Source organism: Hemiscyllium ocellatum, chromosome 2 (assembly GCF_020745735.1).
Source record: "Hemiscyllium ocellatum isolate sHemOce1 chromosome 2, sHemOce1.pat.X.cur, whole genome shotgun sequence".
Classification (NCBI taxonomy): domain Eukaryota; kingdom Metazoa; phylum Chordata; class Chondrichthyes; order Orectolobiformes; family Hemiscylliidae; genus Hemiscyllium; species Hemiscyllium ocellatum.
In genome coordinates, this window is record NC_083402.1 from 139,705,081 (window position 1) to 139,725,995 (window position 20,915).

Below are 20,915 nucleotides of genomic sequence, written 5' to 3' on the forward strand. Positions count from 1 at the left end.
AAGTAACTTACCACAAATGTAAGATTTATAGGTCTACTGTTCCCAGGTTTTTCTTTGTAGCCCTTTTTGAATACGAGCACAACGTTCGCTACCCTCAATCTTCTGGAACCTCACCCATGGCTAATGATAATCAAAAGTATCAGCCAGGACCCCTGCAATTTTTCTCTAGCCTTTTGCTGTGTTCTTGGATATATCTAGTCATGACCAAGAGATTTATCCACGTTCATACATTCTGATACATCCAATATCATCTCTACTGTGATATGGACTGTCCCCAAGATATGACCACTAACTTTTCCAAGTTCCCAAATTGTCTTCCTCCATGATAAACACAGGAAGAGTATTAATGGAGGACCTTGCCCATCTCCTGTGGTTCTACACATACATGTCCACTTTGGTCCTTGAGGGGTGCTATTCTCTCTCTAGAGATTCTTTTTCCTTTAAATATACTTATTCACCCTAATCTTCTCAGCCAAGGTTGTCTTGTGGCCTCTTTTATCCCTCCTGATTTCCATCTTTGTTGAACTGCTGTATCCCCTCTATAACTCCAGAGTTCCCTTGATTCCAGTTGCTTGTACCCGAGCCATACCATCTTTTGCCTGGTCAAAGCCTCAACATCAGGGTTCACTATTACTGTCAACCTTGCCTTTCACCCTCACAGAAACAAATGAACCTTGAACTCTAGCTCTCTCACTTTTAAAGGCCTCCCACTTGCCTGCAAACAAACTACTCCAATCAACCCCTGTAAGCTCCTGACTATTCCATCATAATTCACCTTGCCCCAATTTAGAACTTGAACCTGTGGACCAGTTCTGGTTATAAATAAATATACAGCAGACTCAGTTAATCAAATGTTTAAAATTGCAACATGAGATATCTTGGAATGAATAACTTAATTTGATATGGGAGTTATGACATTTCCTAATAAGTGAATGTCTTAGAAATTACTTCGTGCAATCTCTTTGCTATTGAAGTCATTTGATTTGATTGAGAGAACATTTTAAAAGTTGATACCGAATGATAATCAATTTTGGAAATATACAGAACACTACAGAGTTAAAAAGCTTAAAGATTTTTGGAGTATGCAGTCACTACACTATGACAGATTATACTGATGTTTCAAACGTACTGGCCAACTTTCATAGCTGCACTATAGGATGTATATGTGTATATAAACAAAACTCAATATACTACGAGTGACACCAGTGTGTTTCAGATTCAACTTTTTAATGTTTTTAGACTCTGCTTATAGTACAAATGTTTGCTAAGAAATAAATGTTGATAGGAGTGTTCGTACAGTCTTTTCAAAAAAATTTTCTGACCTTAATTCATTCAAGACACGGAAGCAAATTTGTCTTCCATGCACAAATTAAGCTCTTTAAAAACTTACGAATAATGAGAGGTTCCAACTGTTGCGAAGATATGGCCAAATTGTAAAAGAGAACTCAAAGTAAATAGAAACTTTCAAACAAAAATTGCAAAATTCAAGACTGGAGAGTAATCAAAAAACAGTGACTATCAGCAGACCATACTGTCAAAAGTTAAAGATCAGGTTAGGTCTATGAAATTTAGATGACATAGAAAGGGTGTCCATGCATTAACTGGGCTAAATACCATGGTAGGAGAAAGTGAGGACCGCAGATGCTGGAGACCAGAGGTGAAAAGTGTGGTGCTGGAAAAACGCAGCAAGCCAGGCAGCATCCGAGGAGCAGGAGAATCGACGTTTTGGTCATAAGCCGAAGAAGGGCTTATGCCCGAAATGTCGATTCTCCTGCTCCTCAGATGCTGCCTGGCTTGCTACACTAAATACCATGGTCACAGGGCTGCAATCTAAATGGTAGATATGATAGTCAATACTTTCACATTTCTCCTCTAATTTAATCTATATATCCTCTAATTTGCAATTACAGAAAGATATTGGATAGAGTTGTTTGGAAGAGAACATCAACTATTTACCAAAAACAGAATAGCATGGTGAATGATTAAATTATATGGCATAAATAATTTGCATAATGCACAATTCATCAAACTGAAGGTCATAAGATACATCATACCCTTTCAATCCTTCCAATACATTGTGCATAACCAGATGAATAAGTTAGTCACTTCATATACACTGTATGACGTGTAATTAATAGTTGCCATGGATAGTAAACAGAATGATTCTCTCTTCGAGGGAAATTGTTCATAAAACACACCCATTTCACTCTTCAACTTGAGGCCAACTTCCAAGTTTATCCCTCTTAAAAACCACTGTCTGAACAATACTTCTGCAAGAAATTCACTTAACTTTATCATCCTTTACTGAGAGAAGAATCAAGTAAATGTGCAAACATTAGACAATATGAATCCAGTTAGAGTTTGAGTTCACTTGGCATTTGCTCTCCTTTGAGTCCTGCCAGGAGGTTGTTAGCTGTTAGGACAGACATGGTGTTTCTGGTCGCATAAGTGGCACTTCCAATATGAGGCAGTATAACTGAAATGAAAATATCACCAGATTACAAAGCCCACACCAAGAAAACATTTATGTGCCCCTCTATGTAATGACTTACTCAGAAATCTAAAGGAAATCCAAACAGAACAGTTAAGAATGTCTACAAATGTGAGAAGCCTCTTTAAGATGGACAAGAGTGTCATATTCAACAGAAATCTAATAGAAAGTATATCTGAGGAATTTAAAAGAAATGAAAGATAATTGCTTAGGAGTAAGTGTCATTGGACGAGTTATTTACAGACAAGGCTAATACTTTGGGGAGAAGGATTCAAATGCCACCATGGCAGCTGATGTAATTTAAGTTCAGATAATAAATTTGAAATATAAAGTTGGTCTCAATAATAGCGACCATGAAACTACCATCAATTGTCACAAAAATCCATTTGTTTCACTAATAGCCTTTACAATGAAAATCTATCAAACTTACCCAGTCTAACAAGCATGTAATTTAACCCACAACATTGTGGCTGACTCTTAATTGCCCTCTAAAAATGGCCCTAGTAATCCATTCAGTTCAATTAGGGTTGAGTCACAAATGCTGGCCATGCCAACAAAGCTCACATCTTCTGAAAAAAATTACTTTTGAAAATGTAAGGAACAAGGCAATTAATTTGCACATAGCGCTGTCCCAATGCAGTGATAAGTGACCAAATAATCTGTTTTAGGTGCTAATTGAGAGATAAATACTGGGGGACTCTTCTTTGAACAGTAACATGGGATCTTTTACATCTAGTGCATTTAAGCATCAGCCCAGAATACTCAATCACCACCAGGCCTGGAGGGACCAAGAAAATACAGATCCTTTATAGAACATTGACCAATCATCACCTCCCCCACTCAAAACATTCCAAATAAAAAAAAAGGAACTACTTGGAATATTCGGGTCAGTCAGCTAGGTGTAGAAAGATTGGTAAATGTCACTGAGTCTGTAATGACTGATGTGAGCTTTCTGTCCCTGTAGCTTCCATTAACCTGGTGAAAGCTAGAACTTACCACAGTTTTTCAATGACAGCAGAGGGTGATCAGTGGGTAACGGCTCAGGAACGGTGACATCTAGTCCTGCTGCAGCAATCTGACCAGCAGAGAGAGCTTGATAAAGATCATCCTGGTTCACTACAGCTCCTCTGCAGGATACAAAGAAATCAACAGAACAGCAGCTGTGTTTCAAGGAAATCTTTTACCTTGCCACGTATGAAATCAATTACTTCTGTGCCTGTTCAGTGACAGCTACATAATGTCTAAACACAATATCTCAACCGGTTGAACAGTGCAATGTAACCATAAATTAAATTTAAACATTTAACCACTCATGTTCCTCTTTCCACCTGTTGCAGTGATGCCAACATAAAATGCCATGGGCAATAGACCATGCACTTTTCTGACTGACTGTCAAATGTTTCTGACTGTGGAAGCCATCTAATGTAGAATGGCACACATTCAGCAGTGTAGTAATTCTAAAATCGTGCCAACAACCTATAGGTATTGGAGCAGGTATCAGAAAAATTTGAATTGCTGAAAGAAAACTATTGTCTGTTCACTGTTGTCTTTTATAGATGTAAACCTATATGTAATGGTATACATATTATTCCGGTCCCACAGTAAAAACTTCCTATGAACAGCCAATCATCTAATCAACCTGTTCCAACATGTTATTACGCACCTCTGGAGCAAGTGGGATTTCTGGCTCAAAGCTAGGGACACTACCAGGCACCACAAGAGTCACTCTATTCACTGTTAATATCTTTGACAAGTAAAGACGGTCAATAAATAGGGTCTTGTCAGTGTCACATACAATATAGGGAATTGAGTTAATCACAGTGCCCAGGCAGCTCAGTGAACTTACTGAATTAAGATCAGTTCACTAGTGAGAAAAATATTTATTTAGAAGGCATTTTTTTAAAAATAGGGTAAATCACAGACAAATAGTCTAGACATTTCAAGAGGTATGTTTTTTAGGACAAGAGTTTGGTAAACTTAATGCCCAATCTCGAGACCTAAACTAAATCTACAGCAAACAATCACAGCATGGCAGGAACATGAGAGCACATGGCAGAAGAGGTCAATGCCAATTCTTTAGCTCAACGATAGGGAAGTTCCTTCATAGAAAGTTAACTGTTGCAGAAAGAAACATAAGAATTGCTAGTCAATAAAGCACCAATCCCCATTTCCTAACCAAATGATACACCTCTACTAGAGTTGCTGACTAATCATTAACATCAAGCTCTACCAGTTAGTCTGGAACACAGGAGAATTCCAGTGATGGAGCTTTGGAAGCCATGAAGCCAAATTCTATTTCAACTGTTATTCAAGAAAAAAAGTAACAAATCACAGGTTCTAAATTACACATTCAGGTTATTCAAAAAGGTGGGGCTCTTCCAAAAGTTGTAGTGACCGTGTCCCTACCTTTGAGCCAGGAGGCCCAGATTTAAGTACCACCTGCTCCAGAGGTGTGTGATAACATCCCTGATTGGAAAATGTTAAAAAAAACCAATAAGTTAATTTAAGAAATCTCTCATTTACACACAAGTGAACCAATGCCAACTGCTGTCATTATTTATCCCCAGAGAAAAACTTCCATCAATTGCTCACTCACCCACAGAAATAATTTTCCAGGTTAGTTGACAGTAGTTCAGTGAAGTTAAATGTATATATGCCTAGTTCTTCTCCAGATATCTTTTGAAAAGTGAAGGAGTTAACAAGGACTGGGACACAATGTTACCTACCTGCTTGTATTGATAAAAATTGCTGTCTTCTTCATTTTGGAAAACAGGTCAGCATTACACATATCCTTTGTTTCGGGACTGAAGGAACACGATATGACGACGAAGTCAGATTCTTCAGCTAACTTATTCAGGGGTACTGCATGTGAAATGAACATACAATCTGATTCAAGTTGCATTACTTAATATCCTTTTATAAGATCACTGCACTTTCTGCTGAAGAACTGGAATTTAGTGCCGCTGGCGTCATTGTTGTCTGCTAGCCCTTTCTCCATTTTCTTCTTACTCCTGCTCACTACCCCCTCATTGTTTCGCTCATCGCCCGCTTGGCTCTACATCATTGCTTCACTCACCCACACCACCTCATCACTTTAGTCAGCGGCCCCCTCTCTAGATGGCTGCTGTCAAGTGAGAGGCAAATAGTAAAACATAGTGACAAAATGTTTACTGTAGTAGTACAAACTGGTCAGAAGAGATTTAACTATCCAAGACACTTTAAACAATATGTATTAGCAACTGTAAAAAATAAAATGCATAATTAAAAGTTAATGAATAAAGCAAGCCACTTTACCTTTAACTGTTTTAATTCATGCCTTTGTCAGCATTGTTTCACAGATACTGAGTGAATTCACGGTTATACTTGTTTCACAACAGAGTACAACTTGGGCAAGAAGGTAACTCCAGTACCCTGGGTAGTGCTGTTACAGGCATTATCAACTGTATGTGATGTGTGCATCTTCTGTAGTTGCACTGACTTAAAATGCAAGTTAAATTTCTGCTGTAGAGCCTGACGATTCATTTTATAGGTCATACAGTCATGCAGCTCTATAGCATGGAAACAGACCCTTTGGTCCAACTTGTCCACGCAGACTAGATATCCTAAATATATCAAGTTCCATTTGCCAACATTTGACCCATATCTCCCTAAACCCTTCCTATTCATGTACCCATTCAAAAGCCTTTTAAATGTTGTAATTGTACCAGCCTCCACCACTTCCTCTGGTAGCTCATTCCATACATGTACCACCCTCTGTGTGAAAAAGTTGCCCTTGGGTCCCTTATAAATCCTTTCCCTCTCACCTTTAAACTATGCCCTCTAATTTTGGACTGCCCCATCCCAGGGAAAAGACCTTATCTGACAAACTGCACCTAACTTTAGCCAAAATGGGAAACAGAGCTGGGAGAGAGAATATTCAAATGTAGGAAAGCTAACGAGACAGCCAAGTTGCTCAGTAATAGTATTGCTCAAATTACAAAACATTTACTGGATGCCTTGGTACATTTGCATTTCAGATTCTATTTTGGTGTCCATGTTTGATGATATTGCAATCTAACAAAGTGCAAAAAACACTGCTACAAGTGATGCCTCAGCCTGGATCGTCTCATTACAAGGACAGACTAGGAATTTTTTGGTTGTTCACATTGGGGAAAGAGGGCCTTGCTGGTGTCAAATTGGGAAAGACTGAGATTTTGCAAAACAGGAAATAAAATTTCCAACAAACTTAGATACAAGACGTGTATCAAAATTTTAGAACTGCATCCTGTAAAACACAGGTCAAAACATCAGGTTAAACATTGGTGGCTTTGGTCACTATGACTATATTACAAAACTGTACTTTAGCCAGCAAGTGAAAGGGGTTTGAGGCTTTTTTTTAATACGATTGATACATTATCAACCAACTCTTTAATACAAGGTATAATCAAGTGCTCACCTACCTCCAAATCTAACATCTGACCGGGCTCATTCCCCAGGACCAAATCCCAATAAAATGACCGGCATCCTAGCAGGATGTGGGAAGGAAGTTAGAATGCATCTCTTCAGCTAGGGACTAAGAAATCCAGAAAGTTTGTCCTAGCAAGGCCAGGAAGATAGATAAGTGGACCGGATTTTACTGCTGGTAGTCAGTTTGAAAACTCTGAAAACTGAACAAAGAACATTTTGATGCTCACTTGACAAAACAAGGAGTGAACCCATTGGAAATTTGGAGTTACACCAGTTCTCCTGAAATTTAAGAATGGTGTGGAATTTATTAGTTGTCGGTGCTTTTACTTTATTATAGTAAAAGCCTTAAAACTTGAAATCCAAGTGTGTGATCCTTTCAGTCAGTAACTTTTTCAAAAACTTATCAGCCTCTAAGGATTGTAATACCAGCTTCCATGGGAGAATGAAAACGTGTTGCTGGTCAAAGCACAGCAGGCCAGGCAGCATCTCAGGAATAGGGAATTCGACGTTTTGAGCATAAGCCCTTCATCCAGGACCTTCATCAATCATTCCTGATGAAGGGCTTATGCTCGAAACGTCGAATTCCCTATTCCTGAAATGCTGCCTGGCCTGCTGTGCTTTGACCAGCAACACATTTTTAGCTGTGATCTCCAGCATCTGCAGACCTCATTTTTTATTCCATGGGAGAATGCCTTTGGACTGTTTGGGTTAGTCAAGTCTATTAGATGTTAATTCATAGGCAAATACCATAGTGGGCAGCACCATGGCTCAGTGGTTAGCACTGCTGCCTCACAGCACCGCTGCCTCACAGCACCAGGGTCCCAGGTTCGATTCCAGCCTCAGGTGACTGACTGTGTGGAGTCTGCACATTCTCCCAGTGTCTGCGTGGGTTTCCTCCGGGTACTCCGGTTTCCTCCCATAGGTTAGGTGAATTGGCCATGCTAAATAGCGTTAGGTGCATTAGGCAGAGAGAAATGGGTCTGGGTGGGTTACTCTTCAGAGGGTCGGCATGGACTGGTTGGGCCGAAGGGTCTGTTTCTAGGGAATCTAATCTAATTTAATATAAACTGGAACCTATTACTGGAATATGGGGTGAAACAAAAACAAAACTTGCAAATTGTCCGCAAGATTTATTTTTTTGCTTCAACAAACAAATGGCAATAAACAAAACAGGTAAATACTTCTCCTGGATGCTGAAGAAAATCACGTTAGAGTCTGGAGCAACTACTGAAATGACAGCAGTGTAAATCCCAGAAGAAAAACAGGAAAAGGGAAATCCATGAGAGGCATAAAAATGGAAGGAAACTAAGTTAACGCCACAATTTTTCTCCAAATGGAAACTAAAATGGCAGCTGTGTTTAATACGCATGTTTTTTAAAACATGTAGGACCTTAAAAAGAACTTAAGAGTTACCTACCATATTCACCCTGAATCTGGGCAGCAGCTTCAGGCCGAGGCTGACGTCCAGTGTAGACGAATTTTTTCACTCCAAATGGCTTCAGACGCTGTGCAATTGCAAGGCCTAAAAGTAAAATGTGCTTACAAAATTATTTTAAGGCAAATTATTGTATTTATATACAAAATGCTTAACATGATGCAGTGAAGGAATTGGTTTATTTAAGTGCAGTCAATGAAATTCATAGGATCATTGAATCCCTACAGCGTGGAAACAGGCCCTTTGGCCCAACGAATCCACACAGACCATCTGAAGACTAATCCACCCTGACTCATTCCCCCCTACCCTATATTTACCCTAACATACACATCCCTGAACACTATGGGAAATTTGATGTAGCCATTCCACCTAACCTGCACATCATTGGACTGTGGGAGGAAACCAGAGCACCCAGAGGTAACCCAAGCAGACACTGGGAGAATGTGCAAACTCCACACAGACAGTTGCCTGAGGCTGGAATCGAACCTGGGTTCCTGGTGCTGTGAGGCAGCAGTGCTAACCACTGAGCTGCCCCTTTTTAGGCAAACAGAACAGCCAACTTGTGCACAGAATTCTCTCAAATAGATGACATATCTAGCCTGGCAATCTACTAATGATTTTGTTTAAGGGAGAAATCTTGGTCAAGACATCACCAACACCTACTGCTCTTCAACAGGTATCCTGGTATCTCTTAAGGTGTTTGTCCACCTAACAGGACATAAGGGGAGAACGCTTCATCCAAAACTTGCTGTCTCTATAGTATTTTGGCCAGCATTATTTACTGAAGCTCTGAAGCAGAGTTTGAGCTGGTGACCTTCCAAGTATTGGGCGGCACGGTGGCACAGTGGTTAGCACTGCTGTCTCACAGCACCAGAGACCCGGGTTCAATTCCCGACTCAGGCGACTGACTGTGTGGAGTTTGCATGTTCTCCCCGTGTCTGCGTGGGTTTCCTCCGGGTGCTCCGGTTTCCTCCCACTGTCCAAAGATGTGCGGGTCAGGTGAATTGGCCATGCTAAATTGCCCGTAGTGTTAGGTAAGGGGTAAATGTAGGGGTATGGGTGAGTTGCGCTTCGGCGGGTCGGTGTGGACTTGTTGGGCCGAAGGGCCTGTTTCCACACTGTAAGTCTAATCTAATTCAAGTTAAATGCAGACTAGTTATGAAAGGTATTATGTTAAGTGTACTTGATGATCATATTGCTGACTGCCAATGTAAGTGTTTTCACTGAGCCATATCTATGCTAAGTAGGAAATTAAACTCAATTAAAAACTCCAGCGATTTCAATCTGCTCTCAATTTCTCCTAGCATCTGGTAACATAGCGAAATTGACAGAGACTTCAAATGATGGAAGGTAACCAACAAAGGACATACATGCATCCTACTTGACATCATACTGAAAATGGCTCAAGCAAAGTACATACATTTTGTCAAAACATATACAATCCATCTAAAGACAACTTAAGAATTATCATAAGATGTTTTACATATCACAGTTAAGGGTTACACCCAAAAGCTAAAGGGAAAAACCAGAAAATATTAGAAATTCTTGACAAATAGTTATAGTTGAACCTTTCTGTGCAGATGTTGAATGACATGCTTAATGTTTCTTCAGCTTTTGTTTCAGATTATCAGCATCTGAAATTTTATTCCTTTTTCCCCCTGAAGCAAGTTGACAATTTCATTGTTCCACTGTACAGTTACTCTTAAAATCTATATTTAGGTAACTGTTATTGAAGGTAAAAAAGGGTCAGCTGTGACTCGGTACAGTGGCCATGCCTCTGATTCAAAAAGCTGTAGTTTCAGGCTGCACTACAGGAATTATGCACGAAAATCAAAGCTACCACTCCAGTGCAATGTTGGGATGTGTTGCCCTGCTGCTGGTGATGTTTTTCCAATGAGACTTTAAATTTGAGCTTCGCTTACCTCCTTAGATGGGTTCACAAGATTCAATAGTACTATTATGAAGAGGAGCAGTTAAACTAGCCTTGGAATCCTGCTCAATATTTATCCCTCAATCAGTTCAAAAACAAATGTTGTTCATTATTTATTGCTGTCAGTGGAAGCTCGCTATGCACAAATTGGCTGCCACATTTCCTACACAACAGTGCCTGTATTTCAAGGCTTAAAAGCATTTTGGGACATCCTATAGTCATGGACAGTGGTGTATAAATGCAAGACATTTCTTCCCCTTTCTGTTGCATTCATTAGTGTCCCACTTGCTGCCTAAATATTCCACAGGCTGAAGACAAGTAGAAAGCTAATCTGTTATTTCCTAAATTAAAGCTAAACTGGGGTGGCACAGTGGTTAGCACTGTGGTCTCACAGCGCCAGGGACCAGAGTTCGATTCCAGCTTCAGGCAACTGCCTGCGTGAAGTATTCACATTCTCCCAGTGTCTGCATGGGTTCTCTCAGGTACTCCAGTTTCCTGCAGTCCAAAGGTGAGGTGAAGTGCCCATGCTAAGTTGCGCTGTAGTGTTCAGGGATGTGCAATCTAGGTGGACTAGCCATGGGGAAATGCAGGGTTATAGGGATAGGAGGGTAGAGTGGTGGGTCTGACTAGGATGAACTTCAGAGGTCAGTGTGGATTTGGTGGGCCAAATGGCCTGCTTCCACACTGTAGGGATTCTAAGATGAACTGGGGAACGATTTGCTACCATGTCCTTCACAATTCTACCACCTATGCAAATTAAGACACATCACCTCTTAATGGTTTCACTAACTTTTGCCAGAAATTTCTTAGTGTGAAGCAACAATACCTTCAATCCATTGAAGTAACTTCTAGGAATACAAAAATGGAACTTCATTACGTAATGTGAAATGCATCTGAACACTTTAAAAATTCTTTCAAATAATTTACACCACTACAAGATCATTGTTTCAATATCATGTTTTGTAGAAGTGCTTTTACTTTTTAAAAAAATATGCATTTACCTATTCTTCCTAAGCCCACAATTCCCACAGTGCTGCCGGACAGTCCATAACCACACATCCAAAGGGGTTTCCAAGTTGTCCATCCACCACTGGAACAGAACAAACAAATTAGTGACCTTTGTCAAAAATTAACTATTGAGAAAAGACCACTTCCTGGACACATCACCTACTTCTTCACTTCCTCTGTTGCCTCCATCAGACGACGAGATGTTGCCAGGAGCAAAGCCACGGTGAGTTCAGCAGTGGCATCGGTCAGGACGTCAGGGGTGTAGCCCACTCTGATTCCCCTTCAAATACAGACATTTAAAAAAAAAATTGGTGTCAAGATAGCAGTAAATTATCTGAACTGATTAGTATAAATTTAAGGTAACTGGAAAAGATCAGAGAAATAAAGTCTTTACATAGAGGGTAGCTTGCATTATGGCATTTTTTGCCATTCACTGCTGTTGAAGCAGCAATTGGAAATACTTAAAAAAATTAGATAGTTTTTAACAAATGAGTAATTATCAAGGGTACAGGAAGCAAGGAAGAGAAAAGGATAGATTGGATGGAATATTAATGGCTAGGGGAATGAGCAGGAGAATGGTATCAGATTGGATGAGATATGAAAGAGAGGCTGGACGTGCAGGACAGTGGGATTGGACTAGATGGGATTATGAAGATGTGGGGAGTGAGCACACAGTTGAGAGGAGAAAGATGATCACAGAAAACCTATTTGATGAGTGAGACCTCAAGAGGTGAGATATGTGTGATGTCAAAATCAACAGTGGGTATGGGGTTAAGGAAACAAAGTTGTCAACTATGGGCTGTGCAAAGAGATTTGCACAGCAGAACAAGAGGATAGACAGCAGTGAGGAGAATTCAGGGCACAAAGCTATGAGCTTCATGGAGAGGATTCTTACAAATTTATATTTTAAAAATTACTCTTCAAAAATACAAGAAAACACACATTGTATTTGATTTGAAAGATTCGAAATTATCAAAGCATTTGTAGTCAGCTCCTCGGAAGCCTGGCTTTTAACTAAGTATTATTGTAGATATTTTCTATAGCCAATTCAGAGAGAGATCTTGGAAGTAGTTTCTAAAAAAGTCATTGTCTGTACTTCTTCATATCCATTGCAGATTGTCGCATTTATCCTGCCAATAGTTCACACAGCATTACACGAAAGAATCTATAAATACTTTGGTAAGGCTGGTTCCTCTAACCCAGATGCTAAAATTGAAGTGCATGATGTCTATTCTGTAAAAAAGCTTAATACAAAGGATGTTTGTTTATGAATGATTAAAGGTATTCAGCGTTGGAATAGTCTTTTGCTTTTGTTACTCAGTTTTATGATCAAGGATTCCCAGTTGCAGCACAAGCTGAGGCTTTAGCTGCTGTTCTTCAGACTATTACCCTTTCCTTTACCAACACCAGCTTCTTTGAAAGCAGATGGTGTTTCTTTAGGATAGTGATATATCCAAGAAGGAAAACAAAGGGTTGGAAATCTTGAAATAAGCCAAATCTTCAGAACTGGTTGGGCCGTCCAATGTAGAACTAAACATGTGTGCAGTATTCCACAGCACTGTACATGACTGTCTATCTGATTCACTAATAAAAAAGACAGACTTAAATCACTGCTGAGGTTGCTGAGTATTTCTTTACTCAATTCCAGATCACCCCGAGTTCAGCAGCTTTCACATTGAACTGCGGGACACATTCAACCTTGGGCCCGGTCATGGCCATCAAACACCTGAGCTTTCTGAACTTAAAACAGTAGGGTGCATCTCTATAGAACACTGATCACACACTCCAATATAAACAATGTGGCATTTCAATGTCCCATGCTACAAACCCCAAATTGTTTGCTGAGTGAACTACCCAATTTCGTATCAAGCCAGAGCAGCTTCTTTTCTTAGATTCCCAGATGTTGCAGTAACTACTTCTTTTGAAACCTCCACATTTTTTGTCAGTCCCCACTGCTTACTGCTACAACCTGATTTTTGGGAACTGAAGTTTAATTTAATGCCAGCACCAACTGTTTCTGGACAAAGAATTCAAACAGGTTTGTCTGGGTGTTGGCACAAAGCAGTGAACTGTTTCACTTTAGACATGATTAGCAATCTTAATCAGGGAAGTCAAAGAATATTGGTGCATGTGACAACTGTAGCAGACAGCACCTATCCAAAGTCAGTTTTAATAAAAACTATGTTAAAAAAAGAAACTTTAATGTACATGCATTTATGTACCCCAGTACAATATTTGTGATGGGAGCACTGATTTAACAGTGCAGCAGCAACAGCACTAGTCCAGATCTAACATGTCTTAAAGTTCCTACAGGAGTGTTTGATAAGCACGCTGTATGCTAGCCTCACTCTCTGTTTGGCTGCTGCAAGAGGTCTTGCCCTGTATGGATATTTCACCAAGAAAGACATGCACAGAAGACAGAATTTCAATTCCTGTGAATCTAATCAGGTTCAGGACAAGGATGTTGAGGTGAACAGAGAACTTCTAATTAACTGTGCACTCAGAGATCCACTAATTCATCAACCCTTACAAGTCAATGCTCTTGATGGAAGCTCTGAAACCCTTCTTCAAAGTCACTGAACTCCAAATGTTTAGAGAAACTCTGCTTTCTCTACACAGGTGCTGGCAGATCTGCTGAGTTCCTGTAGCAATTTCTGTTTTTGATTGAGATTGCCAGCATCCACATTGCTTTGTTTTGTTTGATGCAAGAAAGCTGTTTGTTTATGATTGTCCTTTAAGGAAGAAGGATCCTGACCACACACCTGTCCTCTTACCTGCCTCACATGACCTGGTTTGGTCTATGCAAAATTCCAGTCCCGCACTACTGTACACAGTTGATTCAGAGCAATAAAGAATTTGCAATGACATTGCTTGGTCCACATGTCAAGACTAATTAAGAATGTTTAAAAACTAGTTTTTACCGCTTTTTAATTTCATCTATAGAGAGATGGTCAAATCCAACAGACAATGTGCTGATGACTTTCAAATTTGGACCTATAATAGAACAAGAAAAAGTAAATTCCTTTGAAGAGAAGCATTATTCTAAAACTAAACCTTTGATCCCACAAATTGATCTGGCAAAGTCTTAAAAGTCATACAGCATGGAAACAGGTTGGGCTTTTGCCCGAAATGTCGATTTTCCCGCTCCTCGGACACTGCCTGACCTGCTGTGCTTTTCCAACACCACTCTCATCTTGCCTTTGATCCAATAGGTCCATTCGGACTACGTTTCCCAAACTAAATTAGTCCCACCTACCTGCACTTGAGTCATATCCCTCCAAACATTTCTTATTCATGTACTTATCTAAATGTCTTTTAAATGTTGTAACAGTATCCATATCCATCACTTCCTCTGGCAATTCATTCTACACATGAACCTCCCTGTTTTTAAAAATCTATTCTCTCCTTAAAAAATATGCCCATCATCTTGAAATTCCCCATTGTCAGGAAAAGACACTTGCCATTTACCTTGTCTTGCCCCTCATGATATTATAAACCTCTAAGGTCACCTCTCAAAGTCCTACGCTCCAGTGAAAGGGTCCCCAGCCTATTCAACCTTTCCTTAATTCGAACTCTCCATTCCCAGCAACATCCTAGTAAATGTCCTCTGAACATTCTCTAGTTTAATATCCTTCCTATAAAAGTGGAGATCAGAACTAGACACAGTCCTCCAAAAGAAGCCTCACCAGCACTTTGTGCAACGTTATCATAATGTCCCAACTCATGTACTTAAAGGGCTGAGCAACGAAGGCAAGCATGATAAAAGCCTTCTTAATCATCCTATCTCTATGTGATGCAAACTTCAAAGAATTATGTACCTGAAATCCTAGGTGCCTCTGTTCTACAACACTGCCCAAAACCTTACTTTTAATTGTACAATTATTTGTTGGTTGTTTTCCCAAAACGTAATACCTCATTTATCCAAATTAAACTCCATTTCCCACTCTTCAGCCCAATGACCCAATTGATCAAGATTTCTTTGTAATCTCGTAAGTTTCTTCACTGTCCAATATACCACCAATTTTGGTGCCATCCATAAACTTACTAATCATGCCTTCTATATTCTCATCCAAATTATTTATATAAAAAATGACAAACAAAAGTGGATCCAGCACTGTTCCCTGTGGAACACTGCTGGTCACAGGCCTCCAGTTTGAAAAACAATCTTCAAACACCACGCACTGTCCACTGCTGTTCAGTCTATTTTGTATCCAAATGGCAATTTCACCCTGCATCACGTGATCTAACTTTACTAATTAGTCTACCATATTGAACCCCGTCAAAGGCTTTAGTAAAGTCCAAGTATATAAAGTCTGCAGCTCTGACCTCAATTATTCACAAAGAATGTGAGCCCAAGAATAAGTAAAAACTGACTCTTGTGCAGCATTTTATCGGCAAGTATTAAACCAGACCGACATAATCCCTCTATTTTAAATTATGTTCTTTATTTATTATGTGCTCAGATACTGAAGTTGTTGGCATGCTGTCTTTTCACTCAAGGAAGGACACTTATTAATCAGCAACGAGACATACTGAACAAACAAGAATCAGGAAAATACCAAACGTCTTTTGTTCAGGAATTAATCTGCTTGCAACCAGAAAAAGGAGGTACCGTACAGGAACGGAAACACAAGTCATCTGGTCTTTTAATTCTGCTCAGCCACTCCAAAAGATCATGTTCAATCATTTTGTCATTTCATCTCCAACTATCTATCCCCAACACCCCTAATTTTGATTCCTTTGTCTATCAAACATCTGTCATACTCAGCTTTTAATAAATGCAATGATTCAGTCCCCACTACCTTCTCGGAAAGGAAATTCCACATTACTCTAAGAAAACATTTTTCTCTTCTACATCTTAAGAGGACGTTCCCAATCCAAGTTTCTCCCACAACATTCACTTAATAGTGTGGAGTCCTCTCAGGATTTTATATCTTTCAATGAGATCGCCTCTCAATCTTCCAACTCCAGTGGGTATCGGCCCAATCTGTTCAGCCTTTCTTCACAAGTCCCTCATCTAAAGAATGTCAAATTAACTTTTTTGATATGCTTCTAAAATAATTTCCTTTTTCAATTAAGACGACCAAAACTGTTCAAAGTACTTTAGATGTTGTCTCACCAACACCCTGTGCAGGTGCAGTAAAACATCCCAATTTTTATATTCCATTCCCCTTGCAATAAACATCAACATTTGGTTTACCTTCCTAATCACTTGCTGTATCTGCATACTAACATTTTGTATTTTATGTAGCTGGACATTTCATTTCCTCAGTACCACAAAGTCCTGCAATCTCTCTCCATTAGTATACTTTTTCTCTATTCTTCCTGCCACAGTGGACAAGTCCCACATTGTATCCCAGCTGACAAAGTTGTGCCCATTCACTTAAACTATCTGCATGCCTTTGTAGGCTCATTGATAATTCCTCTCAACAGCTTAGTGTCTGACCTATCTTGGTGTCATTAGCAAATTTCATTAGCATACATTCAAATCCTTCATCAAATTCATTGATATAAACTGCAAATAGTTTAGGCCCCAACACTCATTCCCATCATACTCCACATTCCTGCCCATTAAATAGAAAGAGACATTTACCCTGTGTTTCCTGTTAGCTATGTTATCCATACTAATACACCAGGAGCTTAATTTGGAGATCAAAGTCGAGGGTGTGTTGCTGAAAAAGCACAGCAGGTCAGGCAGCATCTGAGGAACAGGAGAATTGACATTTCAGGCATAAGCTGTTCATCAGGGCCTTCATCAGCCCTTCTCCTGCTCCTCGGATGCTGCCTGATCTGCTATGCTTTTCCAGAAACATACCCTAGACAATAACCTTGGATGTAACACGTTATCAAATGCTTTTTATACCTTTTCCATAAATACCACATCTTGTCCAATAACAGTGTCAGAGTGAAGTTCTTTAAGGTGAACCAAAAAGAACCATTTCATTAAAGTGATTCTCTCTTCTGGATGAAAAGTCTCAAACTTCTCCTAAAATTGATTTCTTAATTGTGTGGAAAGACTAAAGAATCTGCAGCAAAATCAATCCTAAACAGAAGAGAAGAGATGTATAGAAAAGGATTATTTTTCACCATCTCACCATTCTGGCAGGTTGAAACATTTGTGGTTCACTATGGGGCTGCTAGGTTTACACAATAAAACACTTCTCCCACTTGCCAGAAATTGTACATAACTGACATCAGTTTTGTTAAAAACAACACAGCTTACCTGCTGCTTGTAAAACCTCATGATCGATTTTGTCCGACAACATACAGTAAAGGCCATGTGCTCCTATAACCCCCTTCAGCAACTCTTCCTTTGGAACTGGCTCATCAGAGTCCCATTGTTGAATGTTGCAACTGGAACACAACAAAATCAAACCAAGTCACTCCTGACATTATTTTCCTGACTACATTTAAGCTTCATAGTAAGTTGCATTGAAGGGGGTTGATTTTGAAGAGAAGCTGTTCAGAAAATGATGGCTAGAACCATAAGGTGAATATAATTTCAACTTATATTAATTAAGAAACGGATCTAAACATATGATATTGAATATAAAGGAAAAACAGCTGTGTTCAGACAGTGTGGAAGAATTATGTAAGCAGTTAACAAGATACAGGCATTACGTAAAGGAAATTAAATGTGTGGTTAGTCCTAAGTGAAGATAAGTTCTGAACAGTCCTTTTGTTTCCTAGAAGAATCATGAAGTGGGCTATGGGAAATCATCCATATTTGGCAAGTATACAGATCTGACACTTGCAACTCATATTAATGGAGCAATCAATGTTCCAATTACGATAAGAGTTTGCAATTTGGATGCCTCCTTACATTCACTTTTTACAATTGGAACTGAGAAAATTAAATTTGTCAAAGTTACAACAGGTTGGATAAGTTAATTGTAGAGTTTTTCCACAATATTGAAAATTAATTTATCTTATTATCTATAGAAGAGCAAAAGCAGTTAGTTTTTTTTAATGCAGAGGTTTGTTAGGACATGGAATATTCAACAAAAACAGTCCCAAGAGCAGTTTTAAAGGGGAATTTGATAAATATTTGAAAAAAGTTTACAAGGGCAAGAAACTACAGTATTTGATACAGGAAATTGTTCTTTCAGAGAACTTGCATAGGGATGACAGACTGAATGGATAAGGAGTGGTGCTGGGAAAAGCACAGCAAGTCAAGCAGCATTACAGGAGTTGACATTTCAGATCAGAACCTTTTGAAACGTTCTGACTTGCAATGTTGACCCCCCCCCAATGCTGCTTAACTTGCTGTGCTTTTTCCAGCTCCACTCTTTATCCAATCTGACTCTCTAGCACCTGCAGTTCTCACTATCTCCAAGTGATTAATGAACAGAAACCTTTGAAAACTAACATTTGACCAAGTTTGTTAAGCAATTAGAATAATTAAAACCTTAGTGCCAACCTCACCATATACTGACTTCACAGCATGATCATGAATCCTCTACTTTAAATGAAGATTCACCAGTGAGTACAAAACCACCCATTGGACTGCAAACAGCTAAAACACAGACATGGTATTAAAACGCAGTGACCTTCTGTTAACCCCCTAGGAATTAAAAGTGGAGTTGGTGGGACCTAGAAGAATGAAACAAAAGCTTTCAGTGTATTTGCAAGGTTTGTGAAGCTTTCAGTGTAACCATTGAAACAATCTTCTTGGAGACTCAGATTTAATCTAAAACCAGAAAGCAAAATGCTGCAGAAGATGTGACCGAGCTTTGAAATAAGAACAAAGTGATGGAAATACTCATCAGGTCAGGGCTGATGTCCTCCTGAAGGTAAGGTCTTGGGCCTGAAACGTTAATTATGCTCCTCTCTCCACAGACATTGCTGGACCTGCTGAGTGTTTATAACATTTTGTTTTATTTTCCAATTGCAGAATTAACTCTTTAGTACGTTCACAAACAGGGTGCTATCTCTCTCTATAATGCCCTTATTCCCCCATTGGAGATGCCCAGGCTCAAGGCCTTCAGTCTCGGCGGCGGGACAACGGACGCCCAGGTCGGAGCAGCGGAGAGGAAAAGGCGGGATACTCACATCCCGGACTCGGACAGAGCCTGCAAACCGTCCTTAGGAATCCGGCGAGTCACGAACACCTTCATCAGCTGCTGAGCGGCCTTCATCCCCCGGCCCACCGAGTACACACCCACAAGCCACCGCGGTAGAGGCGGGACCGACTCAAGCCCCGCCCCTAAAACCTCGAAAGCGTTACGCGACCCAGCCCTCGGCCACGCCCCCAAGCTCAGGCCTCACGCTCCACGTCCCCTTCACGCTCCGGCCACACCCCCAAGCTCAGGCCTCACGCTCCACGTCCCCTTCACGCTCCGGCCACGCCCCCAAGCTCCGGCCTCACGCTCCACGTCCCCTTCACGCTCCGGCCACGCCCCCAAGCTCAGGCCTCACGCTCCACGTCCCCTTCACGCTCCGGCCACGCCCCCAAGCTCAGGCCTCACGCTCCACGTCCCCTTCACGCTCCGGCCACGCCCCCAAGCTCCGGCCTCACGCTCCACGTCCCCTTCACGCTCCGGCCACGCCCCCGGCACCACTTAAAAAACCTCAACGACGCGCCTCCCTCGCCACGTGGTGTCACGGCCACGCCCACCATTCAAACACGTGCCTCTCCTTTTCCAGCCCCGACCACAGCAACGCCCCCTCCGCGGTCACGCCCCCTCCCGCAGCCCCGCCCCCAACACGCCTCGCCCCGACTCGCAGCTGCCACCTTCCGGCCCGATCGGGGACCTGCAAGGAGTAGGTGGCGGGTTGGAGGTGCCCATGGTGGAGTTCAGAGGAGATGGGGCAAGTCTGGGGAAGGAGTGAGGGGAGGGGAGTGTGATGGTAAAGGACATTGAGGGCAGGGGAGAGAGAGATGGTGGGAGTGAATGGAGGTGAGTGGAATAAGAGTGAGGTAAAGGGTTTGGGGGTGGAGAAGGAGTTTGGTGGAAAAGGTTAGAAGGGGATGGAAGGGGTGAGGGGCACAGGAAGAGTTTGAAATGGGGCTAGGAGGAGTGGTGAGGGTGGAAGGGATGGTGAAAAAGGGAGCTAGTGGAGGGAGGGGAACTGGGGAGTGCCAGTGCTATCACATATATTTGTCACAGTTGGTACAACACTGTTTCTGATTCTACACTGATCCAGACCTTAACAACATAATTTGCCAAGCATCGCAGTTGGGCCACAGTCACTGCCCATTTCAATTTCCCAAACCATTCCCTTTCCGACATGACCATCCTTGTCCTACTTCCATTGCTACAATGAGACACACCGCAAATTGGAGGAACAACACCTCATTGTCTGCCTGGGCAGCCTACAACCCGGAGGACTCAACATTGAGTTCTCCAATTTCAAATAACCTCCCTTCCATCCCCCAACTTGCCAGCACCTCCCTGTTCCTTCCACTCCTCCCCGCCACCAACCGGATTCATTCATCCCATCGACCAACCAGGTCATACCTTTTCCCCCACTGCACCACCCTGTCCCACCACCTCCTTTATCTACAGCTCCCCCTACACCCACCCCCAGTCCTAAAGAAGGGTTGCACCCAAAACGTCAACTTCTCCACCTCCTGATGTTGCTTTGCTTGCTGTGTTCCGCCA

At 41.0% G+C, this 20,915-nt stretch overlaps 1 protein-coding gene across 1 annotated transcript; it reads right to left on the reverse strand.

The window, feature by feature from the left end:
• Positions 1-1,210: 1,210 nt before the first annotated feature.
• Positions 1,211-19,495, reverse strand: LOC132829179 (glyoxylate reductase/hydroxypyruvate reductase-like). Its single transcript, XM_060846540.1, has 9 exons — positions 19,363-19,495; positions 17,534-17,664; positions 14,232-14,304; positions 11,474-11,590; positions 11,304-11,392; positions 8,355-8,459; positions 5,218-5,353; positions 3,488-3,618; positions 1,211-2,476 (listed from the first exon to the last, which is right to left on the reverse strand). Exons 1-9 carry the CDS (start codon positions 19,446-19,448, stop codon positions 2,355-2,357), a joined length of 990 nt encoding a protein of 329 aa, XP_060702523.1. The 5' UTR covers positions 19,449-19,495; the 3' UTR covers positions 1,211-2,354.
• Between the last annotated feature and the right edge of the window lie 1,420 nt (positions 19,496-20,915).